This window comes from Toxorhynchites rutilus, chromosome 3, assembly GCF_029784135.1.
Source record: "Toxorhynchites rutilus septentrionalis strain SRP chromosome 3, ASM2978413v1, whole genome shotgun sequence".
Taxonomy (NCBI): domain Eukaryota; kingdom Metazoa; phylum Arthropoda; class Insecta; order Diptera; family Culicidae; genus Toxorhynchites; species Toxorhynchites rutilus.
The window spans coordinates 321,661,994-321,689,164 of NC_073746.1; the positions used below are offsets into that span (position 1 = coordinate 321,661,994).

At 41.1% G+C, this 27,171-nt stretch overlaps 4 protein-coding genes across 14 annotated transcripts in view; 2 read left to right on the top strand and 2 right to left on the bottom strand.

The window, feature by feature from the left end:
• LOC129772796 (isocitrate dehydrogenase [NAD] subunit gamma, mitochondrial) overlaps window positions 1-10,910 on the top strand; it is a 28,698-nt gene extending 17,788 nt beyond the window's left edge. Inside the window, exons 5-7 of one of the 6 annotated variants that reach the window (XM_055776259.1) lie at window positions 9,427-9,678; window positions 9,749-10,148; window positions 10,355-10,910. In XM_055776259.1, coding sequence (XP_055632234.1) covers window positions 9,427-9,448 — 22 coding nt within the window. In that variant the 3' untranslated portion in view covers window positions 9,449-9,678; window positions 9,749-10,148; window positions 10,355-10,910. The other 5 variants (XM_055776260.1, XM_055776261.1, XM_055776258.1 and 2 more) reach the window with 5 other exon arrangements.
• A 3,937-nt stretch (window positions 10,911-14,847) lies between these two features.
• On the bottom strand, window positions 14,848-15,960 carry LOC129774508 (uncharacterized). Its single transcript, XM_055778259.1, has one exon. It carries the CDS (start codon window positions 15,958-15,960, stop codon window positions 14,848-14,850), a length of 1,113 nt encoding a protein of 370 aa, XP_055634234.1.
• A 48-nt stretch (window positions 15,961-16,008) lies between these two features.
• LOC129774509 (uncharacterized) lies at window positions 16,009-17,283 on the bottom strand. Its single transcript, XM_055778260.1, has one exon. The coding sequence runs from the start codon at window positions 17,281-17,283 to the stop codon at window positions 16,009-16,011; it is 1,275 nt and encodes a 424-aa protein (XP_055634235.1).
• Window positions 17,284-23,358: 6,075 nt separating this feature from the next.
• Window positions 23,359-27,171, top strand: part of LOC129779897 (low-density lipoprotein receptor) — an 839,868-nt gene continuing 836,055 nt past the window's right edge. For 2 of the 6 annotated variants that reach the window (XR_008743794.1, XM_055787656.1), the window contains exon 1: window positions 23,359-24,580. Coding sequence is in view for 5 of the 6 variants with exons in the window: in XM_055787656.1 (XP_055643631.1) it covers window positions 24,319-24,580 (262 nt within the window). In the remaining variant the exon portion in view is untranslated. The remainder of the gene's footprint in view (window positions 24,581-27,171) is intronic. The other 4 variants (XM_055787655.1, XM_055787654.1, XM_055787660.1 and 1 more) reach the window with 4 other exon arrangements.

Below are 27,171 nucleotides of genomic sequence, written 5' to 3' on the forward strand. Positions count from 1 at the left end.
CGAGAATGGTTGCATTCAGAAGGATATTGATAAAGAGGTTTTTTCTTCATTTTAAATCACATCAGGATTTATCATTTGTGGCTAAAACTGAATGTTAACATAAAAAAAAACCGAAATTTCGAAAATTCATAAAATTCGATGTTTCATAAAGTTCGTCAAAAATAGTTTTACCTTCTTGTAGCCATTTTTTAAATTTTCTACATGACTTCTATTTTATATGAAAAAATTAAACGAATAAATAAAAATATGTATTTTGGATACTGCAAATTAAAGTTTGTTTTTTGGGAATAAAAAAAGGTACTAATTAGATTTTGAGATATCAAAGATTTCTCTTACTAAAATAGATACGACCTTTTCAAAAGTTACAGTTGAGTCAAAAAATTCCCAAATGCTGTGGAAAGCTCATATTTCCTCCAACCCAGACGGAAAACAAACTATCATTTACCATAGTAAAAATGGTCTCCAGGCTCTCGTGTGGAAACCCCAACGATGAGAGGGCTTTCCCATTAACATCAAATGTTTTTATGAAAACATGCGTGAGGAAATGGTTGTACTATGCGACAAGGTTGTCAATAAAAATGTGAAGCTAGTTAATTCAACGAGTTTGAAATTTTCATTCTTTTTATCTAAAAGACAATGAAAGCCCGAATAAAGAAGCTTTGTGTCAAATGAATCAAAGTTAACGAAACGACTACGAGAAAAAGCTAAATCTCCCCAGGCGAAATGACAAAAAAAAAATTGGAAAACACAAAGAAGGAAGCCGAAAGATTGCAATAAAAAATCGTTTCAATAAAATCATAAAAGTTCCGGGAAAATAATCCGAATCAAAATGAAAATGATTCGTTTTGTATTAGTGTTTAGGGATCCTTCAAGTTAACTTTAAACTGTGTTTAAAAATCTTAGTTCATAAATTTCATTGCTTTAGCCAATCAAGAACTACAATTAGTACAAAATTAGTAGAACATTTGACTAGTTTACATCTGGAAATTTTCTCAAAAATCACTGGAAAATCAGGGTTTTTTTTCGGGTTTTGAGTCGACACCCTGGCTTTCTTACTAAGCGCAAGTTCATGAGTCTAATCGCAGAACTGTTCATTGATTGATCCTCTAATCGACCCCGTTGTATTTACCTTTTACTTTAAAATTCCTAGTACTTCTACCAAAACTCATCATTATTTTATCAGATTATTTTCAGACACATTCTCGTTCAAGATTTTTCTACCACTTGCAAATAACATGTTTCACCGTTACATAGAATAAATGTTTTATACAGAAAATAAGATAGAATAAAGACAGGCCTAAATCGGACAATTCGATACTTTTTTATTGGATATATATATATATATATATATATATATATATATATATATATATATATATATATATATATATATATATATATATATATATATATATATATATATATATATATATATATATATATATATATATATATATATATATATATATATATATATATATATATATACATATGTCTGCAAATAATGCATATTCGTTAAATGTTTTTCTAACCCCTTGTAATGATTGTTCGATAATTGGTTGTTATGCTTCGTAGTAGAATGTTCAATAATTATGTGTGTGTGTATGTGTGCAAACGTATTTTGCGTGAATGAGCGAGTGATTTATAACATTTACCTACACTAGAAAAACAAACGCAAGTATTTCAATTAGTCAAAACAGATCTAGTGTACAACTTCCCGAACTAGTGCAAAACGATGTTGTTATCTTATTCTCTCTTTCTCGTTTGTTTGTTTTCTCTCGCATTTACTTACATATCATGCTAACCATATACACGACCACCAAGGCACCAAGGAGCTCAGGAAGATATCTAATAGGTTAAGCTAGGAACTAACGAACTAACGCCAACTGCGTTCCGCGCAAATTCCACTCGATAAGTCAATGAGAATAATAAGATTACATGAATTTTGCTGAATATGCTGAACAGTGTCCATTTATTGTGAAACATTGCGCAAATTTGAATAATTGAATAAACATGTGCTCGCTTCGAGAGATTCCTTGAGAGAGCCCTAGTTCGCATGCTACGGTTAGTCTCTTCATGCATTTAAAGATGCAGTGTTGCGATTCCTTGCGGACATTGCCGCTACTGGCGGCAGTGTGGTTATGGCATTCGTAGCTGCAGGGAAGCCTGGCCCAAACATGACCTGCAATCGTTCAATCAATCACTATCGTTTAAGTTAAAAAGTTAAAGAAACCGAGCTCACTATGCGATACCTGGAGAACAGTTACTCCGCTTGGTGATCTTGGAGCGACTGTCTGTCGAAGCATCTGAAAACTCAAACAAATTTCAGTTTCGCGTTTGTTGCATCTGGCTTTGGCCAACGCAGACTTACCGTTTTGGTGGTTGATGTGGCTTTTCTCTGAAATGTAGAATAAATTAGTGGGTGCAATTAAATATGCTAAATTGAAAGAAAGTGATAGCTACGAAGGCGGGTGTCGAGGAAGTGATTGAACGATGAGTGGTTCTTGTTGTCGTTCGTGTTGGTTGGATTGCAGAAATGACAAGACGATGGGGCGTTGTCGGGTGTCGCGGTGCCTGGGTCGTTATCTAGATTAGAAGGGTCGCATTAACAACATTTAATGGGGAAATCAACGCTCAATCGTGAGCTACTCACTACTGTTCGCATGGTTGTGCGCGTCGGTGGCGGAGTGAGCTTGTTATTGAAAAGAAAATCTAAATTGAACATTTACAATGCTGATTACGTGCTATGTGCTCTTACCGCTTTCCTAGTGGTTGTACGAACAGTGGTGCGAGTAGTTGTTCGTTGCTGTTGTCCGAAAGATTCCTTAGGTGAAGACGAAGAAAAAACATTAACAATTGCAAGGCCCCACCTTAACAGTGGTTAGACAATGTTACATCTGCAAATAGCACAATTACGAGTAGTAGTAAAGTAAGCGCAAACTTCATTTTCGTCTGTTTTTGAACTGATCTATCGACAGAGTGTCGAAAATAGAACGGCGTAAAATTGAAGAGACCCAGACCTAATTTGCCTAATTATGAGGGTAATTGGGAAGTGGTACCTATATACATAGGTGATTTATTATCACTCAAGATGTGATTTACTCAAGTTTAATGTGGTTATAAATTAGGCTTTCGAATTCATGTTTTATTATTGTTACGATGATTACTATTGGTGCTATGAATGAAAATGGTTGAAAATAAATTCATGTTTAATTTGTCCGAATCATTTCGTATTTCAAAGTTATGACGGAGCAGAGCAGTTTGTACAGGTTGCGTTAACATTGAATATGAACATTGGATATGAAATCAGTAGTAAATAGCTGGATGGAATTTTGTTGGTGTTTTGTTGGTACTGTTGTGTGATTCAACTATTTTTAAGCAATGTGAGTCGAAATCTGTTTAGTACGATAAATTAACGTGCAAGCGAAGCAATTCCTTCATATTTCTTGAATGACTAGTTCCACCCCATCTCACGAATGTTTATACAACATTTATGAACTCGCACACAAATACACAAAATATGTGGTTCGCTCGGAGTGGGGTAATTCGCCAACTCGTATGTAACCTCAGCATTTGAAAATATAGTGCACACAAAATGGGTCGCAGGCTCTCTAAACTTAAAAGCACCCTTACCTTGATTTTTTTTTTCAGGGATAGTGTTGACAACGGGCTGACTTTAGACACTTTAGGCCATTTATTTTTAAATTCAAGTGGATTTTGAATCATTTCTAGATTTGTCCGAAATATTATATATATGACGAAAATCCTGAACTCATAACATAACTAGTAATTAGCTCATAGCATAATTAATTTCCTGCCAGTCTAAGATGGGTCAGATATAGTGACAAGACTACCGACGAAAACAATGTGGGACTTTCGCGAACCCTCAACAGGAGCAAAAGTCCCTATCGGTGGCATTTGTTCTCGAGGAATAGTACATTTACGGTTCTAGATGCGGTAACTCATTTTATCGTATTCTCAGATCACTTTCCGCTTTCTTGAAATGCAACGTTTCAATGAGTTGTAGGATTCAAGTCCATGGAGCTGACGTTTGACGTTAGTGAGCACTGTCCCATACAGCTTTGGTGCAATCTCAGATAAAAAATTCAAAATTTTTTTTTTATTATTTCACATTTGTAGCATGGATGAGGAATTATCGAAAGTAATTTATTTGTAACTAGCTGACCCGACGAACTTCGTCCCGCGCAAAATAGATTTTTTGATTTGAATACTTTCAAACATCCACGTTTTCTTACTAAGTGAACGTTAGTGAGTCCAATCACTGAACTCTTCCTTGATTGATTATCCTTTGACCCTTTACAATTTCCTTTTACTATAAATTGTCTAATACTTCTACAAAAATTCGTCCTTATAATATAAAATTATTTTCAGACACAATTTTCGTTCAAGATTCTTCAAAAATTTGGAAATAACATGTTTTCCGTTGCATGGAATACATGTTTGATACAGAGAATATTACAAAATAAAGACAGCTCAAATCGGACCATTCCTTCCTCGGGTTTAGGGCACACCAACACATTTGACCTTCCATTTTTGTTTATATAGATAGAAGATATAGGAATGCGTTATTCCGTCTGAAAATCCTTTTCCACTTTCGAACAAAAATCAATTTCGTTAGCGCCAACATCAAATGGACTAACAACGCTTAGCTAATTGTATAACATATGGGAATTCAATTTTCGGATTTTTGTCTCCGTTATACTGATCTACGGGACGAGACGGATACAACGAAATATAGATGACTCAGATTGAACCATTCCTTCCTCGGATTTTGCGCTTACCAACACATTTGGCCTTCCATTTTTATTTATAGATATTAGATATGGAAATGCGTTATTTCGCCTGAACATCCATTTCCACTTACGAGCAAAGATCAATTTCGATAGCGCAAATATCAAATGGACTAACAACGCTTATTATGATGTATTTTCCGATTTTTCTCTCCACTATATTGATCTACGGGGAGAGACGAATACAACAAAATACAGAAGGCTAAAATCGGACCATCCCTTCTTCGGGTTTTCCGCTTACCAACAGATTTTGCCTCACATTTTTATTTATATAGTTTTCCATATTATCCCAAATATCCTTATTTTCGTTTTTGTTTGGGTGTCCGCGAAGAACGTAAACTGACGGGTACACTTGACTACATCACACAACCCGTACGCAACACAACACACACTACCAAAAAAAAGGAGTAATGACTACCGTGTTCAAACCTTTCCTCTGAACCCGCCGTCATTCAAACACTTTTTTGCATCTTCAAGTGCGACAAGGCAGATGCAGTCAGCTATATATGAAGCGATCACTACTACTAATGCGCCGTCTTGCGTTGACATTACATTCGAGGTTCAAAGTTTTCTGCTGAACAAAGGTTATGGAAACTATAGATAACACACACACCATTGGTCACTTGGTCACGTATCGCCTCTGCGGTCGAATGAGGGACTCCAAGTGCTCCCACTGTGCGACATAGAGGAATTTTCAATGAAAGAAGGTTTTAGCATGTATATAAAATTAAAGCTGATCTTTGGAACAACAACAACGAGCAGATCAATTGAATGTGACTCAAGAAGCCATCTTCATACGTTTGAAGGCCATGGGAAAAACATTCAGAATATCGGGAAATGGGTTCAACGTAACACGAACGAAAGACAGCAGAAAAACCGAAAAATCACCCAGGAGTATCACCAACATCGGTTGCATGACCAGATCGTTATCAAGGATGGAAAACAAGGGAGCATGATGCGATTTACGATTAATCGCAAACTGCTCAGATCGCAATCTGTGCAAACTGCGACTAACTATTAATCCTCTCCCATCATAACCAAATGATTTTCTCTTGGTAACTCTGAGTTGACCAAAGCATTGCTAGACTGAAACTAGTTATAATTGAGTTACTCTCCTTCTCCGTTTTGTTTACAACTCCTAACAAGAATTTGCTCCATGGGAATGAGTATCTCTATGACGTACGCTTTACGATTCTCGCTCTCTCGTTCGGGCGTTCAATTTTCCCCTCCGAGCGCGTTTACTTCGATGAAACTGTGTGAGGAAAAAATGCGCTACAGCAGATAGGACGACATTAATGTTTAATGTTCCACAGAGGATTTCTCAGATGGTGTTTAAATTCATCTACAATAGACTACAAACAATCATCCCCCTCAAATCACTAATTTTATGAGTTAATGTAAATGCGTTATTGGCCAAGGCTATTACGATATCGAACACGTGGTCTTGCGAGATATATTTTTCCGCCAGCCCAAATACAGAACACTCCTTTCGGGCCCGAGTAAACTTGTGGCTAGAAAAGACCTTAATTACCTTGAATTAATCAAAAACATAAATTAGAGCAAATATGTCAACATGTGTTTTTTGTGTAAGCACGTAAATATTTACTCATAAAATTTTAAAATTTTGGAACTCTACATAATTTGTATGCAGATAGACTATCCACAGTTTGTGGGGGGAATACTCATACAACTCAAATGGGTAATGATTATCTGCTATCACAAAGCTGAGAATTTTTTTGACGTTTTGTTTTACTACTGATTCATTAAAAAAAACTTAAGCTTTATTTTAAAATGTTTTCTTATCCAGAGACTGGCTCACCATATTGCACTGCTACTAAAACCGTAGGCTAACCTCAAGGATGTTTTTTTAATCAATTTTCGGCGAATAATCAATAGAGTGCCGTGTTATGAAACATCAAAACAATAGCAAAAACAACATCACGATCATAAGGTGTTGGTTCGGTTATTCCAGACGACATTGGATAAAGGATAAATTTATCTTGGGAACATTAAATTGATGTTCATGACTTCCAGTCGGACGTTTATCCGCTCTGATAATAATTGTGTGGTCCTCACAAAGCATATATTCCAATGCCGTCAGTTCACTTAAATTCTTCGCATACCGTTTGATGATTAAGTAGGATGTTGATAATCATTTTCTGCGATACCAATTGTTCCAACAGTATTCATTCGACAATATGGAGATTGAATACCTGAAATTAACCAGATTCAACCAAACAAATCTGCGGACAAAGCAGTATGTACACTGAAGAGATGCAACAAGTTTGAAGGGATATGAAAAAAAAAACATTGGTCGTTCAATAAATCTACTGCCACATATGTCAGAAGCCCACGATATATGAATAACATATGTCCATACTAATTCATTACATTTATTTGCAACGAAAAACGTAACCACACAGAATTGAATTAATCAAATATGTGATCCGTTTTATCTACAAATCAAAAAAGATATTAAATTCCATTAAATTCGAAAAGTGTTTCGTGAAATCACTAATTGAATTATTATTAGAAAAAATATTTGAAGAGAAATGTGAATGTTCAGAATTATTGGAATCTAAAAAACGATTTTGGGCGGGATGAGATTCGCCCAAATCTGCTGGTAATAAAACTAATCAATTGCATCCATTACCCGTCTGCTGTTTATCGGGTGGGGGAGACGACAGCAAAATAAAATCGAAACGAGACTGAGTCAGCCACTCACTGCGGTCAGTGCAATAGAGAATTAAAAATCCCTCGACGAGTATCGTAAGATCTCAGTTGATCGTCTCTTGTACACTTTCCGATCAAGAACTCATCATCCGCTCTATGGGATGGGATTAATCGTTTGTGGCTTGCACTCACGTGTAGCCTTGAGTAGTAGAAGTAATGCTTCGTGAGTGCATACAGTGGGGACTCCTCTTTCATATTGCTTTTTTGAGATCTTGGTAGCTCACCGTTCCAAGTATTCCAAGTATATGAAGGATAAAAGAGCATCGCCTGCCGGGGGTGCTTTAAAAACATCCGACTAGAGGGATATACTTATTCATTGATCGTTGAATGTGATTTTTTACCATCACTGATCGTTATGGATGCAGCACTTCAATTGTTACGAAAATAAGAGAAAATGGCTTGAAATTATTCCGTTACCCTCCATCAAAGTTTGGACTCTCTGTTGGTCAACCTCAGCGGCCATTTTATTACACGATCTATTTATGACTGCCACATCCCGAGTCACTTTGACACCTTTCTTCAATTTCCGGTTGACAATTCCTCAACATTTTTCGATTGGGTGCAATTGAAGGTAATGGAGCTTCTAACTGTTTTTGGTTCTTCAGGCTGCACTTCACAATGGCCCAATATTTCTCGATTGGGTTGAGCTCTGGTGTGTTTGGAGGATTCCACCACTCCATGGTCAGTGTCTCGCTATGACAGGATGTCAGATCCGGTAAATAGCACGGTGTAGTTTCGGAAAAGGCAGCAGACGTTTTCTAGACACTCGTTCACGTAATGTTCCCGGTTGCAATGAGAGTGTCGATTTTCAAGCCAAAGGTACAGAATGCCTACCGAGCCAGATATTTCTAAGCGAACTTCGACAATTTGCACACGTTTGAAAATGTTACCATCTTTCCGCTTGCGGTTGCCGTGTTGAAGGCATTGTTTCGGACTCGCACATACCCATAAAATGAGGGATATTCAGTTTCTTAAAGGCAGGATGGGAAGAAAAGCCGTCGTATATAAATGTAAAAGGATTATTGTCTTTCGGATGCCGACCAATTTCTTATTTATGTTCGACAAACGGAAATGGAAATGGAATAGAAATGAAATGAAAATGAAATGAGAACCGAAATGAGAACCGAAATGTGAACCGAAATGTGAACCGAAATGAGAACCAAAATGAGAACCGAAATGAGAACCGTAATGAGAACCGAAATGAGAACCGAAATGAGAACCGAAATGAAAACCGAAATGAGAACCGAAAGAGAATCGAATTATTGTTACATGTACAATATTGTTGTTTCTTTTTTTCAACCAATTCAAAGTATCATCCGACGTACAGTTGATATGTTTTAAGAACTTTGAGAAAGAGAGAAACTGTTTAATTTGGGGAAAGATACTCCCAAATGACTTCGGTATTAATAGCGGATTAGCAACGGATGTTCATTTCGAAAATATGACTAGATAACTGTTTCAAAATAGAAATGTTAAAGAAAACTTCAATATAAGTAGGAATATAAGAAATAGAACAGTTGCGTAGTGAAATTTTGACTGAAATTGCTGCATGACATGATCATAATCACTATTTATGAAGAACATTTAGAACATAACAAAACTAACATAGCCAAATCGAACATCACTCGGTAGTACTCGAATAATTTAGCAACAATTACTTCCATATATATATAGTTTATTTCTGAGGGCTTTGGCTAGTAATGTACGTATTACAAAAACGTGTATGTAAACGTATTACTCAAACGTGTATCGTTCATTGAGAAAAGCAAGAAAAAAACAGGTCTCCTTTATAGCTTCGCTAGATAAAACTGTATGTGTTCCTCCTTCACTAACCCGTTAATGTTTCCGGCTTTCCTCGGCAAACTGTTTTCTTCCGTTCCAGGTCACTGCTTAGAGAATTCTAAACCAAAAATATAAGACGGCAAAATTGCACTCGCTTCCAATTCCCGTCGCTGTAAATATGATTGTCCGCGCGCTTTCTGGCACCACTGTTTCGGCAAAAGCACCGTGTTGTTGCACGCAACACCCCCAAAATTAGCAACCCCCGTTTGGCTGTACAGAGAATATACTGAACAAAAAAAAAATATATAATAAAACGCAACGACCCAAGATTTTTGTTTAGGTTACGTTCCCGGTAACCGTTTTAAGAAAGTAAACTAACCCAAACCCAAATTGAACATTTCTTTTCACCCCCTTATTCACAGGCTACCGGCAGCGTTTTTTTGATGATGAGATGAGATTGGCTGTTCCCAAAATTTAAAATTGTTTGACGTGTTTTTAGAGTAGAACCATGTATCCTTTTCACACCAAACCGAGACACTACTAAAATCTGGAACCTGTACAGGAATGGACCTCTGACTAACTATCAGCGCAATAAATATAAACACTTGTTTTGTGTGTTTTGTGTTTCCACCCGATGTGATGGTTGTCAAGTATGTGTGGCGTGAAGAAGAGATCAAAGTGAGATCATCGATCTTCGGTACACATAGGAAGGATAAAAAAAAACAGGTAGTGTCAAAATTATATCGAACTTTGTACGCTCACTGCTTCTCTCTTCGAAAGTCTATAAACACATGTCAAAAATTGTGCGCTTTCAATTAAAAAGTAAGTGATAAATTATTAACGTTCTTCTTTGTTGTTTACCGTTGATACCCGAAATGTTTGTCCCTTCCTGTTTTCATTTTCACCTGTGATAATGTTTATTTTATTCTTCTTTTTTCCCTCGCCAATCACGTGCTGTTTGTTCCGTTCTGTGGACAAAATGCACAAAAAAAACATCTTCCGATGATTGGATGCAATTTGCATCGCAGATTGTGATACAGGAGGAAAAGTGCGCTCGAAGCTGCTTGTTGTTTTATTTATATTGCGAAGAAAAACTTTACCTTCCCGTGTATATTCACCGTATTCCGACTGAGTGTATCTTTTTGGCGCTTTCCAAAATAAAGTTCGTGGCGAAGTAAGCAAAACACAAAGAGAAGCATGAAACTAAGCATAAATAGGATCTTTTCGTCAGAAAAAAACGACAACAGCGAAACAACATTCTCATAAATAAATCACATCTCTCGTTGGGAAGACAACGGAAGGTACCAACTCCAAACGCCGGAGAATGGGGGGATGGACACTGATCCAAGAGCAGCTCAATATCTTCGGAGCCAACAGAATATTTTATGCAGTGTTTTTCACTCTTGTTTCGTTTTTCGAGAATCTGTTTTAATAAAAACTTTCAGGTGTGACTTATTAGTTATCCAAGCAGTTGATGATTTAGGTAGAGAAGTGTCACTTTTTTTTTCTTGCGCGGCCTAATCCAAGATTTAATTAAATAATCAACGATATGTACTTAGAAGGATAATAAATGTAAGAAAAATATCAACGGACTTTAGATTTTGTTACCGGTGATGTATCACAATTACAGACCCAAATATATATTAGGCTGTCAAAAAAGTCCTGCGGTATTTCCGCGAGGTGTCGTTGTAAGCGCGTAGTTCTAGTTGTATTCATTGTATCGAGTCATACTATAGCTTGTTGGAAAGGTATTTTACGCTATAATATAGTCCTTGACAGTGTTTTGTTTGGTTAAGTCGTTCGTGAGTTATAGTGTCGCAAATATGGAGCAAAATAAAGAGTAAATCCGACATATTTTACAGTACTACTATGACAAAGGCAAAAATGCATCTCAAGCTGCCAATAAAATTTGTGCAGTTTATGGACCCGATACAGTTTCCATTTCCACCGCACAACGATGGTTTCAACGTTTTCGTTCTGGTGTAGAGGTCGTCGAAGATGCGCCACGCTCCGGAAGGCCTGTTGTCGAAAATTGCGACAAAATCGCTGAATTAGCCGAGAAAGACCGGCATAGTAGCAGCCGTAGAATCGGCCAAGAGCTGGGGATAAGACATCAAACCGTTATTAACCATTTGAAGAAGCTTGGATTCACAAAGAAGCTCGATGTATGGGTGCCACACACGTTGACGCAAAAAAAACATCTTTGACCGTATCGACGCATGTGAATCGCTGCTGAATCGCAACAAAATCGACCCGTTTCTGAAGCGGATGGTGACTGGCGATGAAAAGTGGGTCACTTACGACAACGTGAAGCGCAAACGGTCGTGGTCGAAGCCCGCTGAAGCGGCTCAGACGGTGGCCGAGCCCTCATTAACGGCCAGGAAGGTTCTGCTGTGTGTTTGGTGGGATTGTCAAGAAATAATCTATTATGAGCTGCTTCCCTATGGCCAAACGCTCAATTCGGACCTGTACTGCCAACAACTGGACCGCTTGAAGGTAGCACTCATGAAGAAGAGGCCATCTTTGATAAACAGAGGCCGCATTGTCTTCCATCAGGACAACGCTAGGCCACACACTTCTTTGGTGACGTGCCAGAAGCTCCGGGAGCTCGGATGGGAGGTTCTTTTGCATCCGCCGTATAGTCCGGACCTTGCACCAAGTGACTACCATCTGTTTTTGCCATGGCGAACGAGCTAGGTAGTCAGAAGTTAGCCACAAAAGAGGCCTGTGAAAATTGGCTATCCGAGTTTTTTGCCAATAAGGAAGCGAGCTTCTATAACAGGGGTATTATGAAGTTGGCATCTCGTTGGGAACAAGTCATCGAACAAAACGGCGCATATTTGACTTGAAACAGATGATTGTAACTAATTTTATGAACAAATGAAAATTCAAACAAAAAATACCGCAGGACTTTTTGGACAGCCTATTTAATATATTTCTAAGCCTAGGGAAACTCGATGCGATTGTTCCAGCGACGCCACTCGACACCACTCGTAATATGCAGCAGTAAAATATCCAGCAACAACAACAATGGATGGTTAAGAACACCTCCAATGTTCAGCAACGTGAATGATGATGTTGAGCAGCAGCAATAGGAACACCAAAGTACTTCAGCAGCGTAAATCTGCTCAACAGTGCAGCAATGGACGGTTGGGAACACCGAGATTGCAGCGGCAGCAGCGTTGATCAGCAGCAGCGATTGATGATTGGGAACACCAAATGAATTTGAACTGCAGGAATGTCTCAATGTCTTCACAATAGCACAATACAGACTCAGGAGCAATGGATGCCCAGCAGCTATCGACAATGGCGCTTGTCGACTGATATGGCGATGACGAACCCTCCAATATACGGTCAACCGAGAAGAAAGTAAAAATCTAAGGCGTACCAAAAGAAACCGGTGAAATATTAGAATCCTACTAACCTTCCGCCTGAAGGTTCCAGGCCTTGTATTTTAAATTCGAAAACAAATCCTTTGATCTATATAGATATCCAATGGCTCGCTTTGTGTTCTTTGTAACACTGAACAAAGCTCTATTGAACTCCGAATGCGATTGCTTCCGTTATCGTTCATCTACGGACAATCCTGGGGTGATACTGCGCATTTTTAAACGAGTGATTTTTGTTCGTTTCGACCATTTTGACATGCCTTTGACCAGCTTTGTATACGAACCCAAAAATTTTACATTTCTCTACAAGACAAAGTTTGCTCAAAATCAACGGGTGTTAAATAAAAAACGAGAATTTTTTCAATCATCATCGAAAATCAATTTTCAATCATCGAAAATTTTTTTTTTCATCGATTTCAGTATTTTTTATTAATAACATAATGTATTTTCTTCAAAAAAATGTCAGTGAATGTTTGAGTAAGGGCCGTGGTCTGCTGTTCGACGCAACTTTGTCGCGATGCTCTCACAAGAACGTTGTACGGTACTTACGTCCATTTTCCGGATATAATTCCGGATTCTTGTAGTCAGTTGCTTCGTGTCCTTAGCCCTCCAATTGTTTTTATACACTAGGGCACTGAGTGAGCCAAAGAAATCCTCTATTGGGCGGCACTGGGGCAAGTTTGTTGGGTTGCCATCTTTCGGCACGAACGGTATCTTTTTCTCCTCAAGATACACCAGCGTCTTCTTGGCGTAATGGGAAGACGCCTTGTCCGGCCAGAAGACGTACTTCCCATCCGCGATGCTCGTTCAGGAACGGCAGCAGGATTTTATCGAGGCACTCTTCTCGATAGATTTGGTGGTTGATTGCCAGACTGCTCGGCTAAAACCAAGGCTTTGAAATGCCCCGGTCGGAAATGGCGATGCACAAAATAACCTTTTTTTCAAACTTGTGCTTGAACTTGTATTTCACTTCAGGCGGTGTGGATGACTTGTCGCTGGAGTAGTAATTATCATTTCCTGGAATATGCGTTTTGGACAGCGGAAAATAGCTTTCGTCGTCCAGAACGAAAGACGTCCCGCGGTATTTTTTGGTCATCCACCGACACTGTGATTTAACCGTCTCAATCTGCTCCTCCGTGTACTCCGGCGACCTCGTCTTCTTCCTGCAGACGATTCCTTCCGATCTTGAGGGTCCGATGGATCAATACGTGGGAGCAGCCATATATCCGACCGGCGTCACGCAGGCTGGTTGCGTCCTTGTTGTCAAACAGCTTCTTTAACGATGTCTTCCTCTGCTTCGTCATTATCGTCACCGGACGACCACTTCCGACCTTCCGCTCTACGTTCAGGGAACCCAGAATACGATATACCGTACTGACAGGTATATTTTCTTCCTTAAAATGTGCCACCGTGAACTTTTTTCCTTGCTGGAAATGCGTTTCGTAAAACCGTACAATGCGTTCGCGGAGCACGTGCTGTTTCGACGCCATCTTTGCTTTGACTAAATTCAAACTAGCAAAATCAAACACGCCTACTGTTTCTAGGGAGCCCAAAGAGCAATTTTCTTGGAGAATGAAAATTTTACGCTCTTTATTTGAGTTACTGAAAGGTATTGAAAAAATTCTCATTCTTTATTTAACACCCGTTAGTACACCGAAAATTTGAACTTGAAAAATATACATAATACTAAAACAATTTCGATTTGAGTTCGAATTTTCACGAAACGAGTTTGTTCGGATTTCTTCCACCAATTCGATGCAAATCAGCTAGTTTTTAGCCTGATCAAAGCTGAAATTATATTTGTTTTTTTTTACAGTTCAAACTTGAATTATTTTTAAACCTTACAAATTTAGTTTCTGAATCCGTGTGACACCTCTTGCAAATATGATTCGGTTTTGTTGATACAATTATAATGTTTCCTATAGGGAATTTCACAGTTAAACATATTTTCAAGTAATCAACTCATTTACTACTTACAAATAGCAATGGAAATAATCCCTAATTCAATCTATTTTTTTTATAATTCTTGTACCTTGTATTTTCACCTCTACCTTTGATTCTGTTCGCTTTGTGATGTTTTTATTTACACCTTCTCTTTGTTTCTCGCCGTCTGTCAAGACAAATTAACTGCCTCACATTGCGACAGGGACATCTTCATCTGCCCTGCGGTTCTGACCACAACATGCCCCGGCCCGTGAACCTGGTCCGATGGCCACATCCGGTCCAGCGTCACCCTCATTAATCTCTAACACTGCAAGCTTCGCTGTCGCTCGCTTCAGTACACCACTGTTTGTACGGATCCAGGCCTGACGTACTCTTCCATCTCCAGCTACTATCGGTTCCTCAACGATTCCGCGCACCCAGCATTTTCGTTTTTCCCCCTCAACAATGTACACCAAGTCACCTCGCTTCAAATTCGTTGCTTCACCAAACCACTTGGTACGCTGATTTATAGATGGAATATATTCTTTTATCCACCTCTTCCATAAGTTTTCGACTATCTCCTGTGATCGCTGATATGAATCCCGCAGGGCTACTGCTGGATTCACAGGAGGTGCATTGAGCCTCGGTTCGTTTGGAGCCATACCGCGAAGGAAATGTTTGGGACAAAGGGCTTCCAAGTTTTCCGATTCCTGCGTAACATATGTAAGCGGGCGGCTGTTTATAATTTCCGCCGCTTCGGCTATCACAGTTGCCAGGATTTCATCCGTCAATCGCTTTCCATCGTCAATTGTTTCGAGTACTGTTTTCGTTGAACGGACGAGTCTCCCCCAAACTCCTCCCATGTGGGGTGAGGCTGGAGGGTTGAAACTCCACTTCGTCTGAGCCGATGTCAATTCTCCTGCACATTCTTCGTTGATGCTGTGTAATTGGTCCAACAACTCCCTACTGGCCCCTTTGAAATTAGTGCCATTGTCCGAAAATATTTCCAACGGCGGCCCTCGAAGAGAGACGAAGCGTGTAATGGCCATCAGGCACGACTGCGTTGTCAGAGAATATGCTATTTCGAGGTGAACGGCCCTAATTACCAAGCACGTGAACAAAACGACCCACCTTTTCTCACTTCGGCGACCGAGCGACACTGTTATCGGCCCAAAGTAGTCGAGCCCCACGAAGCTGAACGGTCGCTGGAAAGGAGTTACTCGCTGCACTGGTAACGCAGCCATCCGAGGACATCTTGGACGGCTCTTGGTGACCTTGCACTGGATACAAGCTTTGGCTACTTTCGCCACAATACTACCCATTTGCGGGATCACAAATCGTTGTCTCAATTCATTTTTCACGGTTTCTCTTTAACCGTGGGCGAACCGTTCGTGATAATGCTGCACGATTTTCCAGGTGACGGCATGGTCCTTCGGCAGCACCACCGGGAATCGAAGATCGAACGGCAGGAAATCAGCTGGTCCCGCTCGGCCATCCATGCGCAGAAGGTTGTTTTCATCGATGAGAGGAGTTATCTTGTAGAGGAAACTGGTTTTCTCGATTTCCAACCACGCCTCGATTGGAAGCTTCGAGTTTTTTATAAGAATTTTCAGTTCGTCGCTAAACTCATCCGATTGTGCCATCCGCATTAGCCAAATTTCCGCCTGCTGGAACTCTTCCTGTTTCAGTGGCGTCCGTGACACCGCATGGGCAATCGGAATAATCTTCTTCATCTGCTTTTCTGTCGGTTTCAGCGTTTCTAGCGGCAACCCCTTCACCTTTTTCCGGCAATTTGATACAAACCGAAACACGCAAGCCATCGTTCTTACCAGGACCGTCCACTTCGAAATACGATTTACATCTATAACAGAAGCGGGAAGCTGTACGTCATGGACATGTAGATGTGCTTTCAATTCTTCCTCGGTATCTGGACGCGGCAGCCTCTGCTTCGGCCAATCTGCTTCTGGCAGATACAGGAATCTAGGCCCGGTAAACCAACTGCTCGTAGAATTTACTTCAGGATCTCTCGTCCACTTAGTTAGCTGGTCTGCGACGTTCATCTTCGTAGGAACCCAACGCCATTCCGAGAGGTTTGTCCGGGTTAGAATTTCTCCAATGCGAAGACCAACAAACTCCTTGTAATTGCGTTGATCAGATCTGATCCACGAAAGCACGGTCGTTGAGTCCGTCCAGAAAAACTGCTGCCTAATACTGAATGAATGACCGTTTCTCACCGCAAAGGCCACCCTAGCTGCCAATACTGCCGCTTGTAGTTCGAGTCGAGGAACGGATATTGGCTTTAATGGTGCCACCTTCACCCGACTAGTCACCAACACACACCGGATCGTTCCACCAATCACAGCTCGGAAATAGGCCGCACACCCGTACGCACCTTTACTAGCGTCAGACACCACGTGCAGTTGAAGATCTTCGAGTTGGTCCCTTCTGACGTCTCCGAAGTAACTTCGGGGAATTCGGATCGCTTCTATCATCGGCAGCACTTTTGTCCAGCGAACCCACTTCTGAAATGACTCCTCGTCGATTTCGTCATCCCATCCGCAGCCAGTTCTCCACAGGTCTTGAACTAACATGCGACCAAATACGGTAAACGGAGAAAGCAGACCTTGAGGGTCGAACATCGCCATGACACAGCTCAACACGATCCTTTTGGTTGGTCGTTTAACCACAGGTCTTGAACTAACATGCGACCAAATACGGTAAACGGAGAAAGCAGACCTTGAGGGTCGAACATCGCCATGACACAGCTCAACACGATCCTTTTGGTTGGTCGTTTAACCCCTTGCAGAACTGGTTGATACTCTTCTCGTTCGGCGGTCGAAAACAAAAAAAACATCCTCGTTGGGCTCCCACACGATTCCCAGAACTCGCTCAGTGTGCGTGTTTTTGTCCCGGCTGAAGTGGACAGTAGGATTCACTCTCTGTTCACCCATCGCTTTCAGAAACTGCTTGGAGTTGGACACCCAGTTCCTGATCCTGAAACCACCTTGAGAGTGAATATGTTTCACCTGTTTCGCTAGATCTATAGCATCTTCGATGGTGTCCACACTATCATAATAATCGTCCACGTAGTGCTTTTGAACGATCGCATCCGAGGCTCGTGGAAACTCAGTCGCAAATTCCAATGCGTTGAAATTTTTGATAAACTGCGCCGAACAGGGAGAGCAGGAAGCCCCAAACGTAGCCACGTCCATGACATACACTGTCGGAACATCGGCAGGATTAGACCGAAACAGAAACCGCTGAGCCTGTTTATCTTCCGCCCGTATGCGTATCTGATGGTACATTTCTTGTATGTCCCCACCGAACGCGATTCGCCGTTCGCGAAACTGGTTGATCACCGACGGCAGAGACTGCAACATGTCGGGACCTTTTAGTAGCTCGGTGTTGAGCGAAATGCCATCCACCGAGGCTGCTGCGTCCCACACTAGACGAACTTTGCCAGGTTTTCGTGGGTTGAGCACCACATTCAAGGGAAGATACCACACCGCATTCTTCTCTGTTCCAGCTAACTCCTTCTTCGTTACTTTATGCGCGTAACCCTTCGCCTCATACTCCTCTATCTGTTGGTGGATATTTTGTTGAAGCTCCGGATTTCTCTCCATTTTTTTCTCTAGCGCCTTCATCCGTCGGACCGCCATCGGATAACTGTCCGGGAATCTTCTCTTGTCTTCACGCCACAGTAGACCCGTTTCGAATCTATTGCCGATCCGTAGCGTCGTTGATTCGAGAATTTTACGTGCGCGAAGATTGTCAATGGACTCTGGGACTGCGATGCAAAGAGAACCGGTGTCCTCCAGCATGTACTGGGTCCGCAGCATCTCATGGAGATCCTCGTTGCTGATCGGTTCAATGGAATGAACGTTCACATAATTTTCCGCAACGACAACTGCTGCAGGAGTTTCTGGCCCATAGATGGTCCACCCTAACTTAGACCTAACGGCGATCGGCTGACCAGGCTCGCCGACGCGCGTTTCTAAAGGAGCGAATACGTACAAGTTGTCTAGACCGATTATAATACGAGGTTCTTCCAAAGCGTAACTCAATACTGGCAACCCCTTCAAATGTGGATAACGACTTCCGATCTTCTCAAACTGCATCGCTTGATTCGGCATCTTTAACACTTCCACCGTACGTACATTCTTTAACGGGAATATTTCACGGGATCCTCTAGCCGAGAGCTTTACATTGCCCGTCCACGTAACGACCAACGGTTCAATAACTCCTTCCGCATTCAATTCGTTGATTACGAACTCCTCTACAAGTGTTGTGGATGAACCTTCGTCCAAAAAGGCCAGAACATCTATCGCGTAGTTTCCGAAATAGAGTGTAATTGGCACCATACGAAAGATAACGGCACGATTTAATAGTCCGTGGGCATGACACTCAACATTAAGCAGCTGGACGGTTCCCTCGGCTCGATGCAGCAAAGGATGATGTTCTCCTTGACATCCGACGACATTACATCGAACTTTGAAGTTGCATCGACTTTTGCCGTGGTTATTTAGGCACAGCGCGCAGAGTTTATGTTGCTCCACTGTTTTCAGTCGATCTATGACACTGAGTTTTTTTAAAATCGTCACAGAATCGCAACTTGTGATCTGTTCTCTTGCAAACCCAACAAGGCTTGAGCGTCTTTGACATCGTCAAAACCTCGGATTCATTCGGGATTGAACCGTGAACATGAAGGAACTCTTTTTTCTTTGGGTTTCCTTTCTCGGAAGACGAAACTTCGCTCAGACTGAGCGCCGAGAACTCGGACACTTCCGACACATCGGAAACGATGTCGTTCATAAAATCAGTGAAAACGCGTAGCGGCGTTCCTCTATTCTGTCTCTTATACCGGACCCATTCCAGTTTATAATTGGACGGAAGTTTGTCGACTAGTTCGTTCACCAACATCGGATTATTAAGATGGTCCGACAGGTGAGCTGCCTCAAGGTGATCACATAGTTGCTTCACCGTGATTCCGAACTGGATGAACGACTCCAGACGATCGGCTTTCGGAGCTTGAGCGCCGCGCACCTTTGTTAACAACATCTTGAGAAGTATTTCTGGTTTGCCGAAAAGACGTCGAAGATCATCGATAACGTCAGGAACAGAGTCGGGTAGAACAAGTCGGCTCCTTACAGCCTCTAATGCACTCCCCTGCAGACTATCCTGCAACCGCTTCAGGTTGTCCAAATTTGAGAACCCACACGCCTGCGTGGTGTACTCGTAACTACTAATAAAAATAGGCCACAACTCTGGTTCACCCCTAAAAACTGGCAGGTTTTTGGAGAAGGCTTGTCGAGCGGCTATCTGTTCTCTGGACAACTTCTGGACACATACATCCATTTGCTGCGAACGCCTTTGTTGCTGCTTCTTCGTCGACGATTGTTGCTTCTTCACCGACGGTTGCTTTTGCTTTTTTCCGGTCAGCAGACGAGCAAGTAACTCCCTTTCCTCTCGAGACAGCTGCAACTCTGCTTCACCCACCTCTTCCTCGCTATCATCTTCGGTGTCATCATCGTCTTCATCCTCACTTTCGGCTACATCTTCTTTATTCTCTTCACGTGTAACTGGAACATTCTTGGACGGACCTGCTATCTGATCCTGTTGCTTGGACGGACCAGCTATCTGATCCTGTTGTTTGGACGGGCCAGCTATCTGATCCTCCTGCTTCGATGCAGTCGGTGGATAGTTTTTCGTGACAGACTGTTTTTTCAACCAAAATTTCACCTTTTTCTCGGTGAACGTTTCATTTTCCTCCTTTGCATCACCGACAGCGCTTTCGTCGTCAAGAGCCGGTTCTGAGACGGCCTTTTTCGCCTTCAAGAAGTCGTCGAACATCCTTTTGCGTCGATCTTGAAAGGATTTTTCCTCAGCCAATTCATTTTCCAGCATCTCGCGCTCCTCTTGCAGCTGACGCTCTTTTAATTCCCTGTCCTGCTGCAGTTGCTTCTCCATGAACTCTTTCTCTCTTTGTCGACGTTTTTCCTGCAGAGCTCTTTCCATTTCGAGTCGCTTTTCACGCAGGATCATTTCCTCCTCTCCTTCTCCAATTTTCTCAACGAATCTTCAAGCGTTCCGACGCTCTCCGAAACAGACCCAACGGACGATCCACAATCGCTCTTCGTTTTCAGTCCTGTCGTCTTTTTGGCATCGCTCCTTGTAGTTTTCCGAATTTTCGGAGCCTGCAGCGTGTTAACGCATTTGCTGCAGTTCCACTCCTTCTCCTTCACTGCTTCCGTAACGCCAGCACACGAGTAATGAGCCCACAGCTCGCACGTATCGCACTGCACCATATCGCAGATTTCGTTGGGAGCATTGCACATCAGGCAATCTCTTTTTTCCGAATCCATCTTTTGAGGTTAAATTTCTTTGATTTTGTTCGGATTTCTTCCACCAATTCGATGCAAATCAGCTAGTTTTTAGCCTGATCAAAGCTGAAATTATATTTGTTTTTTTTTTACAGTTCAAACTTGAATTATTTTTAAACCTTACAAATTTAGTTTCTGAATCCGTGTGACACCTCTTGCAAATATGATTCGGTTTTGTTGATACAATTATAATGTTTCCTATAGGGATTTTCACAGTTAAACATATTTTCAAGTAATCAACTCATTTACTACTTACAAATAGCAATGGAAATAATCCCTAATTCAATCTATTTTTTTTATAATTCTTGTACCTTGTATTTTCACCTCTACCTTTGATTCTGTTCGCTTTGTGATGTTTTTATTTACACCTTCTCTTTGTTTCTCGCCGTCTGTCAAGACAAATTAACTGCCTCACATTGCGACAGGGACATCTTCATCTGCCCTGCGGTTCTGACCACAACAGAGTTACTCGTTTCGAAATGCGCAATGCCACCCCTGGTCACGGCACCAATTTTGTTGTGACCGAGATGTTTTCGTTTCGAGTTCCTGGTTTTCCAGCGAAATGAATTTCCGCAATAGAAATAACTGGTTCAAATTTTTGTGCTCTGCACTGTATATTATACCACGAACTATTAAACTGGACGGTATTCTGTGAGTTTGAGAACGTGATTGTCTGGGACAATAGTGTGTTCAAACAGCTCTGAACAATAAGCGTTGCGCTTGTCCCTGATGGCACATTTTTGTTGTGATCAATCACCACCTCCTCGAAGATTGCGTGCGATTGCGTGCATCTGAGTATTTTTGAGTTCTGCGGGAAATAGTTGAAGAAAAATGAAAACGTCAATAACCATAGATTATTGATAAATAATAAAAATATTCATAACATAAAACAAAAATGTTGGAGAAGTAAACGATAATAAAAAATTAAAGGAAAAATATACACATACTCATACTTGAAAGTGTATGGACTTGAGGAAATAATAAATCAACATAATTGCATCGAGATTACGAGTAGCCAGAACGTCGCGGATCGAAACATTGAGTGGCATTCCCTTTTTGCGAACATTTTCTATTAAAGATAACCTGTTATTTTGAAATTCAGAGCAATACCATACAATGTGATCAATATCGTAGTAACCTGTACCACAAATGCATAGGTTACTATCACTGATGTTAATTCGAAAAAGATGTGCATTCGAGGAATAATGATTAGACATGAGTCGGCACACTACCCGTATGAAATCACGAGAATAAATATACCCTTTGAACCATGGTTTGAGGGAAACTTTAGGAATAATAGAATACAGCCACCGACCTTTATCACTGCCATTCCATACGTATATACATAACGTTTTGTTTTTTGTGTCCCGCGTTAGATCTCTGACCATCTGGTCACTTTAGATTAGACCTATGAGCTTGCGCTTAGTAAGAAAACGTGAATGTTTGAAGGTATTGATAACAAAAAACAAATTTTGGGCGGGACGAAGTTTGCCGGGTCAGCTAGTAAATAATAAAAGTATACTTTTATTGATTTTGCCTAACCCTTCCTTTGGGGAACGAAGAAAAAGAAAATAGCAAAACATAAACGCTTCAACCATAAACATTTCGCTACACGCGAGATATTTGATTGTCTTCATGGCTATTTAACAACTTCCCATCTCACCGAACCGTCGTGTGATAACCCGCGCACGGGATTATCTGCTGTTTTGTTTTGATTACCTGCTTCGTACCACGCTGTCGAGCATCGCATCACACGCATACATGTTGACCATTTTTGTTTTGATCATGAGAGAAAGCAAGAGAATAGTGCGGGGGCTTTTCTTGAGAGATTTGCACAATACAACTGCACTGAGCGGAGTGAACTAATTCATCCATACTCGCGGAGCCTGTGTGTGGGTTCATTTCCGGATACTTGGCACTTGTCACGCGAATGAACCCAATCTGGACCGACGCATGCTTCTTTCCAGCATCACATTCGAGAGAAGCTTCAAGGGGGGAAAGCGCTTTCTGGGTGCTGTTCTTTGCCCAAAATTCATTGTTGGGAATGAGAATCTAGCTAATCGAATGTGAATCCAAGCGTATCGTCCGATAGGTTCCTCGGCTTCACACCTACGCTGACGCACACCCGATCGACGGCCCATGCGCTATTACGATGTTTTGATCTTCGTTCGGGGCAAAAGGTGGAACGGAAAAATAAAACAGCACGACGTTAGGATATGTTTGCGTGATATCGGAGATCGGCTGCGGCTGGTTGTGTGTGCGCGGGAGAACGAGAGAGCCACTATCCGACAGTGGCCCTATCCGCAGCAGCAGCAGCTATCAAGGGAATGAACCGATTCCAACATCAGTATGTCACTTGAAATGCGTCGACTCGGTTCGGTGGTATCGTGAAGTAAGACTATTTTTCCGCTGTGTTATTCGGTGAGTGTAGCCCAGATCCCGCACCGACTTTGCCTGAGTTGTCCCAACTTCGAAGACTTCCATCCGGAATTGATCGATTGATCAGCGGAACGGGTTGGTGCCATTTTCGGCAGGAACTGCGGCTGTGGCTGTTAATATATTCCGCACGGCCCAGTTGGCCGTGAGCTGATCTCGGCTTTTTTTTCTCGGTGAATAAGCAGCAATCAATCGAAGAGAAGAGATCGAGCGTGAGAGGAGAAGAAGCTCTCGTTGCTCCATCCAATTCCGACTCTGATTCCGTCGGGTGGTGTGTTTTTGGGAAGTATTGTGTGTGCGTAGATAAATTCGCAATAGTACGCGTTCGATATCTATACAATCTTTTTTTGCGGTGTCGTTTGCGAACACGTGTTGGTGTCTAAAGTGCGCTCGGTAGTGTGCGAAATTGTACGGAAACTTAGTTACACGGTAAAAAAAAATATTGGCAGCAGTTATATCGGTGGTGTAATATAAAAAGAAGGCCGCTTGTGCAAGTTTGGTTAGTGTCGACCGGTGGAAGTGTGTGTGTGTTACGTGCGTGTGTTTGCTTTCTCCACCTTCGGGCCACCCCGGGCACGACGTCGAAGGTGTGTGTTCATTCCGCCGCAGCTTTTCGCACCGCTAGAAGATAAATTTGACGTAACAACTATTCACCTTTTCGGCGTTTGTGTTGTGTATGTGGTGTTCGACTAGTGGTATTCGTAGCAGCAGAACATAACCTCGAGGTTTTACGGTGTTGGTTCTTTTTTTTAGTCGTGTGCATCGAAGTGTTTAGTAATTAAAAGCAAAACAAAGTATCCTCGCGGTTTGTTATTGTGTCCGTAAACCAGTCTCGCACGTGTAAAAAGTTCGACCAAGCGAACCATGGCCCTGTCACTACGTTTGCTAGTGCTGGGCATTCTCTGTGCTACGTATATCGGCTTCACGGGGGCCTCGAAGCTCGACAAGTTCCCACTAGACAAACCGGCAGCACTGAAGGATGATACCCTGCAGAGCAATATGCTTCCCGATGAGGAACCAACGCATGTTACCAAGGGTCCTAAAACTGTGGGTGTTAAGCCAACGAAGGCGCTGATATTCTCACCTGCTAAAGGAACAACGATCGCGAAAGGATCCGGAAATGAATGTAAGTACTTTGGATATGATCATGCGCACATAAGTGTTGAAGTCTGTACATTCTAAGCTATTCGTGTTTATACGTAGAATTTGAGCGCGGGTTCACCTTCATTACGGTTTCGTTCTATAACTGAGGATTGTAAGGATCTGTAGCGGATCTGAAGCTTGTGCTGTTCTAAACAGCTGACAATCAGCGTCCAGAAATGTTTTGTCATCACCTTCACACGAAACAATTGTAAGGGGTTGTATCTAGAACACGACCACATTTTCGACGTAGAAGTACGCAATTATATTATGCAATCTACTTGTTTACCACTTTGAATATTATTTTAGAACGCAACGAAATTTTTGAAATAACTTTTTAGTTTTTTTTATTGTTACTACTTCAGTAGTAAAAAATTTCATTTGAAATTTGAACAATTTCAAACTTGTAGGGCTGGCCTGGTGAACTGATAGAGAATAATATGGATATCGCTACCAGACTGTATATTTACATATTAGATATAGAGTATATTAATATATTACATTTTCGATTGAAGAGCGCTGCCAACTCGCACCAGAATTTCTGATTCCCACTCAGATATCGATCGCCAGCTATAAACACTTATGCTCCCATATTCTGCTTTGGAGGCGAATGAACTGCAAAGTTTAAAGCCTCTTAAAAACAAAGAAACAAACAACAATATTCCGCTTGAGGTGGAATCGAACCTCACAAAATGCAACAGTAAGGCTTTCCTACGGGGATTTGAAAGCATAATTCCATGAAATATACGTTGTATCTAAATAAATGCAGTATATATCTGTATTCCAAAATTCTGGACCACATGTGAATATATGATATGTGAACGGAAGAATTGGCTAAAGCCGGGTTCAGACGGTGCGAGCAAGCATACGAGTCGGTCTAGTCAGTTACTGCAGTGCAGCTACTCACACCGTGTGAACACATCATGCCAGTTATTGTCATGTGTGATCCGGCGTGCGAGCTACTTCAAAGTTTTTTGAATTTACTCGCACTCGCATGCTTCAAAACGTCAAAAACAGAATTTAGCGTTCGAATCAGGGATGCCAAATGTAAAGAAATGTCTCTATTTTTAAGATATTTGAAAATATGCGAAGATATTTATAGACTTGAAAATTATTGGAAAAACAAATAAAACCCTCATAGTTTCTTAACGAAATCATTGTTATTCTGTTTTGCACGCTGGCGGGGCACGCTTTCTTTTTGAGATAGTTTTCTGGAGAATGTCTAATATAGAATCATTATCAGGCACAATTTTCATTCAAAATTCACTCACAACTTGCGAAAAAAAGTAAGGTTCTAAGAAACAGAATACATATTCGATTTAAAAAAGTACATTTTCATTCATTATTTTAATTTTTGACGCGTGTGAATAAAATTTTAAAAAGTCTTCTAGACTATCATTTAAAGCATCACATACTTCCGGAATTATCTTAGCTATGGATGCTTTCGAGATTCTAAAAAATATCGACAACAATCTGAACAATATTCCAGAAGAAAGGCATATCAATGTCATTTATATTATCACTCTTGCAGGTACAGCATCCTTCATGAGTGTATCTTGGCGTTGTATTTGTGGAGCAATTAAATTCAACAGTTTTTCCACTTGTTCAGGTGTTATTCTCAACACTGCTCTGTAATCTCTATAAAATTGTGTAATGATACATTCAACTGAAAACCTAAGATGAAAACTACCAATAAAGAAGTCGATTTCGGACCAATCATTTGACAAATTCGGACCTGATTGCTGTTTCTGACTATTTGATGGACATTTGAAAAATCGCCTGGCATCCCAGGTAAACCCGTGCCGTAGTATCTAGTTTCTCGCCAGCAGCTCACACTATGTGAACGGACAAGGCGAGTCAACCAATTGTCAAGCGAGTCCACCGGGTCAGTAGCTGCTCATTGTCAAGTCAGCTACTAGCAACGTATAAATGGGCCTTAACGATAATTGTGTTTTACATTTCCCTTTGAATTTATTGCGCATCTCATGCTGAGATCGAAATTTCCGCTCGGCTGCGCGATAAATATTCATTCAATCAATCTAGTTTTCGATGAACTGTGCATTGTTGATATTTTCGTCTCTTCCTTTTCACCAAAAATTCTTTTTCAGAGAGAAAGAGATGTCGAAAATCTCTATTTCGGAAGTTCAACGAGAATGCTTTTTTCGTCTCTCATTTGGTACTGAAAATATGGAGCGAAAAATCAAAGCTAACTTTACCAACATTAGTTTCTTAGAGCAGCGTCCAAACGATCTGCATTTGGACAGCATGTGAATTGTACAAATATTAATCCATCTCATGTTCACTTCACGATGAAACCCAATATTGCCGCATGTTTTCAGCTGTACTGAAGAAGTGAAAAACCATTATCGGCATCAAGGAGTCACTGAAAACGAGACCATTTTTCGAGACCATAACTCACCGAAAAATAAAAATCGGCTCTGCGTTTCTCGCGAGAATCGAAGTGAGCGTATACTATTCTCTTGCCTCCTATATTTTCAGCTATGTTTCTCTGTGGGTGAAAATGGATGTTTTTCGTCTCAAATCGGCGAGCATTTCGATCTCTGATCTCATGTTTAC

Excerpts from the sequence above, each read along its gene's own strand:
- LOC129774509 (XM_055778260.1), bottom strand. The coding sequence starts at position 17,283 with ATGGCGATGTTCGACCCTCAAGGTCTGCTTTCTCCGTTTACCGTATTT.
- LOC129774508 (XM_055778259.1), bottom strand. The coding sequence starts at position 15,960 with ATGGGTAGTATTGTGGCGAAAGTAGCCAAAGCTTGTATCCAGTGCAAG.